The 5,000-nt window shown below is 44.6% G+C and overlaps 1 protein-coding gene across 2 annotated transcripts in view; it reads right to left on the reverse strand.

The window, feature by feature from the left end:
* LOC143289315 (nuclear factor NF-kappa-B p105 subunit-like) overlaps nt 1–5,000 on the reverse strand; it is a 49,224-nt gene that overhangs the window by 25,642 nt on the left and 18,582 nt on the right. For both annotated transcript variants that reach the window (XM_076598318.1, XM_076598325.1), the window contains exons 10-12: nt 3,286–3,498; nt 2,904–2,948; nt 456–1,409 (exon numbers count right to left, since the gene is read on the reverse strand). In XM_076598318.1, coding sequence (XP_076454433.1) covers nt 456–1,409; nt 2,904–2,948; nt 3,286–3,498 — 1,212 coding nt within the window. The remainder of the gene's footprint in view (nt 1–455; nt 1,410–2,903; nt 2,949–3,285; nt 3,499–5,000) is intronic.

A 5,000-nucleotide genomic window follows, 5' to 3' on the forward strand; every position in this document is an offset into this window, starting at 1 on the left:
CGATGGAAGCTAAAGCTTGGGTCATTCAGACACCCACTGGACATCCGAGGGGTCTGTGTAGAGGAGAAGAGAGGACTGGCCGTACTGAGTGAGTTAACTGAAATGTCTTTATTTATGTAATCATCGACTTCCATTGAGTGTTTCATGTTTAGCAGCCGTAATACTACTACTGATGGCTGTTGATAAAATTTTGTATGAATAAACTGCATTGTTGGTACATGGGATAAATGAACATGAAATTGGGTTTTTATCTATGTACACAATCAGCACAGAGAGAGTGTGTGTGGGGGGGTGGGGGGTGGGGGGGGGTGCAGGGAGAATGAAAGAGAGAGGTACAGAGAGAGAGAGGTACAGAGAGAGAGAGCTCAGAAATGAAAAAACAAAACAAAAAAAAACAACACAACATAACACCTACACATGAACAGAGACTGATGACAGAACCATTCCAGTCCTACCTTCTGTCTTGCTGCTCTTGTGCGGAGGTAGACGGCTGTTCTTTGGTTCCCGATCTTCTTCTTTCACAGAGGACGCGTCAGAGAATCCCTCGTCCGACCTGACTCCCTCTGACACCGTGACCTCTCTGCCCTGTGTGGACGACAGACAAACATCGCCACATTCCCCTCCTGAGGGGATGCCATGTGCCTTGCCGTGCTCTTTGTCAGCTCTTTGGCCCCCTGCTGCCCTGCTGTCCATGATCAGTGTTGCTGTGTGCTGCTGCTTCGTTCCTCTTTGCTGTGTGTGTGTCCGTGTGATGCCTGCTGTCTCTGACTGTTCACACAACTTCCTCTGATCCCTGTGTACAGCGTCGGCACCACAGTGTCTGGACAGAGAGGATTCGCTTCTTCCTGGCTCACTCGGTTGACCTCCATTCGATGCAGTTTCACCCCCGTTTGCTTCAGCGTGCTTCAAGCTTGTTTGCGGGTCATCAGCACCTTGCGCATGTTCGTCATCTTTCATTTCTTTCTTGTCAGAGCCTTTCCTGTCATCTTTGTCATCACCAGAAGAACCTTTCCTGTCTTTGTCATCACCAGATTCTTTCATTTCTTTTTCCAAGCCTTTCCTGTCTTTGTCATCAGCAGAATCTTTCCTATCTTTGTCAGAAGCTTCCCACTCTTTGTCATCACCAGAGCCTTTCCTGTCTTTGTCACCGCCAGAGCTTTTCCTGTCTTTGTGATCACCAGACTGTTCCTTCACCCTGTGGCAGAGACAACTGTCAGGCTGTGGTTTCAAGGCTGATGTCATCTCGGCACTTGTGGTGACTAGCTGGGATGGGTGACGGAGAGATGGAGCAGCATCCATTTCCAGATCGTTAGGCCAGACGATGGTTCCTAGGGGATTCTCCAGCAGGTCCTGGCAGAACTCACTGGCAGTCGTTGTTTCTGGGCTCCGTGAAAACTCTTCTTTCACTGCTGCAAACAAGAAAGCAACAAGAACAACAGCTGTGGAGTGAAAGACCGGGAATGAAACAGGAAAACAAAATAAGAAAAGCTTAAACACTTCTTCATCTTCTTCTTCCTCTTCTGCTGTGTGGGGGTGGAGGGAGCAATATTCGTATTACCTATAAGAAAAATCTATAAACTGCACTTCAGCATTCGGAATAAAGAATTATAAAAAATTTAGGGTGCAATCTGTAAGTGCTCCAACATTATTTCATGCATCAATTGATCAATTGACTGTTCAATACTCACAATGCAATATAAGAATACAGAAGGGGTTTGGGGGGCGGAGGGTGAGCACAAGATACAGAGGTATTCAAGCTAGGACAAAGCAACACATGGTCATCTTTTTTTGCTTCTTTTTTTGTCTTCAGTCCCTGTATTCCACTGGGTCATTATCTCTGTACATTCTGTACCACTTGCCTTGTAGTTGCTGTGCTTCTCTATACCTCTTAACTCTCTCCATATGAACGGCGAAAGAGACGGCGTTAACAGCGTTTCACCCCATTTACCATCATCAAAATATTGCAAGCGGAAGGCTCTTATACTGTAGAGGTGAATGTTGACAAAGAAAACCACAATTCTGATGACGGAAGCTAAAAGGTTGGGTTATTCAGACACCCACTGGACATCCGAGGGGTCTGTGCAGAGGAGAAGAGAGGACTGGCCGTACTGAGTGAGTTAATTGTTCAAATCAAACAACAGAGTTTTTACAGAGCTACACACATCTGCTCCTTATTCCAGAGTAGCAGCAAAGTTTTCAAACAGTCTGAATATTGACCTCCTGCCTTTTCTCATGTTATGCGACCTGATATAAGTGTAAGAATGGATCCTTTCTTTTCACATCCAAAACATACATTCTTTTTATTGCCAAATGGAATAAACAGATAACATCAAAAATACATAGCTTACATTAAAAAAAATAGCTACACAGAATAAAGCAAGAAGTTACATAATCAGTAATAATGTGTGCTGTTAAGCATCCTGAAGGCCTTAAGTCATGAGTCAAAAATTTGTGTTTTTGTTCAAAATGGCTGAATTTTGCTGTGTATGACAACTACAAGTTGGAAGAATGGTGTGTGACGTGACAACTTCAAGTTGGAAGAACGGTGTGTGACGTGACAACTATTAAGTTGGAAGAATGGTGTGTGACATGACAACTACAAGTTGGAAGAATGGTGTGTGACATGACAACTACAAGTTGGAAGAATGGTGTGTGACGTGACAACTACAAGTTGGAAGAATGGTGTGTGACATGACAACTACAAGTTGGAAGAATGGTGTGTGACGTGACAACTTCAAGTTGGAAGAATGGTGTGTGACGTGACAACTACAAGTTGGAAGAATGGTGTGTGACATGACAACTTCAAGTTGGAAGAATGGTGTGTGACGTGACAACTACAAGTTGGAAGAATGGTGTGTGACGTGACAACTACAAGTTGGAAGAACGGTGTGTGACGATCATACCTTGCTCAACAGTGGCGGGTAGAACATTCAGCTGATCAAAAATGTCTGAAACAATGAGCACAGTGTGTAGCATATAGCATGTGACAAGGCCTGTACTACACCAATCAAACCAACATGAATAAAACACACACACACACACACACACACACACACACACACACACGCATGCATACAAACATGCACACAAATGCACAAGATTATGCATTCCTACATACTCTCTCTCTCTCTCTCTCTCTCTCTCTCTCTCTCTCTCTCTCTCTCTCTCTCTCTCTCTCTCTACTTGCACAAATGTTTAAAGACATTAAATGAATTCCAGTACAATGACTACACACACACACACACACACACACACACACACACACACACACACACACACACTTACTGCCATTAGGCATGATGACTTGGTAACTTCCATGACTCTGGCCACCCATGCCACCACCTCCTCCTCCAAATCCCCAAGGCCCAAGGGGTTCGAACCTGTTCCCCATTTCTCCACCGGGGCCCCCCTGCCCTGACCCAGGGCCCCCATCCCCATTAAACTGGGCAGAGTCCAGGGGCAGCTTCTTGCGCCTCTTTCGGGCAATCAGGTCCTTGTCTGCAGACACACCACTGCACGGTTACCTCAGCGCAACAAACACTAGTCGTTGGTAAAGACTCCATCGTTCTGGATAGTTGAACTTCATTGTACATTTCTGTGGTGTCTCACCACGGTCCTAAAAGTACAAACAAACAATTGTTGACTCACCTAATCATATTCCTGAAAATCATAACGAATGCTTTCTTATTCACTTGACAGTGAATTTGTCCTACCTGCATCTGAGATATATGTCCACTCACTTCTGACATATATACATTGTACAATGCTGTATCTCTTTTATGTTGTTTTTTTCTCTTCTTTTTTTGTTTTCTTCTTCAATATATGTGTTATGTGTCTTATGTATGTCTTAACCTAACAGTTGGTGTGGTCATTGCAAACTATATGAGCATAGTACCCTAAGCATAGTACCAAATGTTATTTATATTTGTATTAGAGACATGAAATATGTAACATTTTCATGTACCCCCCGGGGGGGGGGGGGGGGGTCCTGAAATAAATGTCTTGTCTTGTCTTGTCTCAACAAACCTGATAAGGAAAGTTTTGGGTTGGACAGTACTCAGTCCAGTGACTGTGGTCAGGCTACTTAGATGCGTCCGTGAACTCAGTTCACTCACAACCTGTCCGGCCCAAGACATTCCTGTATCAGTTTTGAGATAATGGGAGACAGAGATCAGAGTGAAATGGCAGAGAGATAATGGGAGACAGAGATCAGAGTGAAATGGCAGAGAGATTGAGAACAGAGATCTGAGAGAAATGGCAGAGAAAAGGTGGAGACAGAGATCAAAGAGAAATGGCAGAGAGATGATGGGAGACAGAGATAAGACAGAAATGACAGAGAAGGAATGGGAGACAGAGATCAGAGTGAAATGGCAGAGAGAGGGTGGAGACAGAGATCAGAGTGAAATGGCAGAGAGATGATGGGAGACAGAGATCAGAGTGAAATGGCAGAGACTGAGAACAGAGATCTGAGAGAAATGGCAGAGAAAGGGTGGAGACGGAGATCAGAGAGAAATGACAAAGAGAGGGTGGAGACAGAGATCAGAGAGAAATGACAGAGAGATGATGGGAGACAGAGATCAGAGTGAAATGACAGAGAGATGATGGGAGACAGAGATCAGAGTGAAATGGCAGAGAGATTGAGAACAGAGATCTGAGAGAAATGACAGAGAAGGAATGGGAGACAGAGATCAGAGTGAAATGGCAGAGAAGTGATGGGAGACAGAGATCAGAGTGAAATGGCAGAGAGAGGGTGGAGACAGAGATCAGAGTGAAATGGCAGAGAGAGGGTGGAGACAGAGATCAGAGTGAAATGACAGAGAACGGATGGAGACGGAGATCAGAGAGAAATCACAAAGAGAGGGTGGAGACAGAGATCAGAGAGAAATGACAGAGAACGGGTGGAGACGGAGATCAGAGAGAAATGACAGAGAGATGATGGGAGACAGAGATTAGAGAGAAATGGCAGAGAGATGATGGGAGACAGAGATCAGACAGAAATG

This window comes from Babylonia areolata, chromosome 1, assembly GCF_041734735.1.
Source record: "Babylonia areolata isolate BAREFJ2019XMU chromosome 1, ASM4173473v1, whole genome shotgun sequence".
Lineage (NCBI taxonomy): Eukaryota > Metazoa > Mollusca > Gastropoda > Neogastropoda > Buccinidae > Babylonia > Babylonia areolata.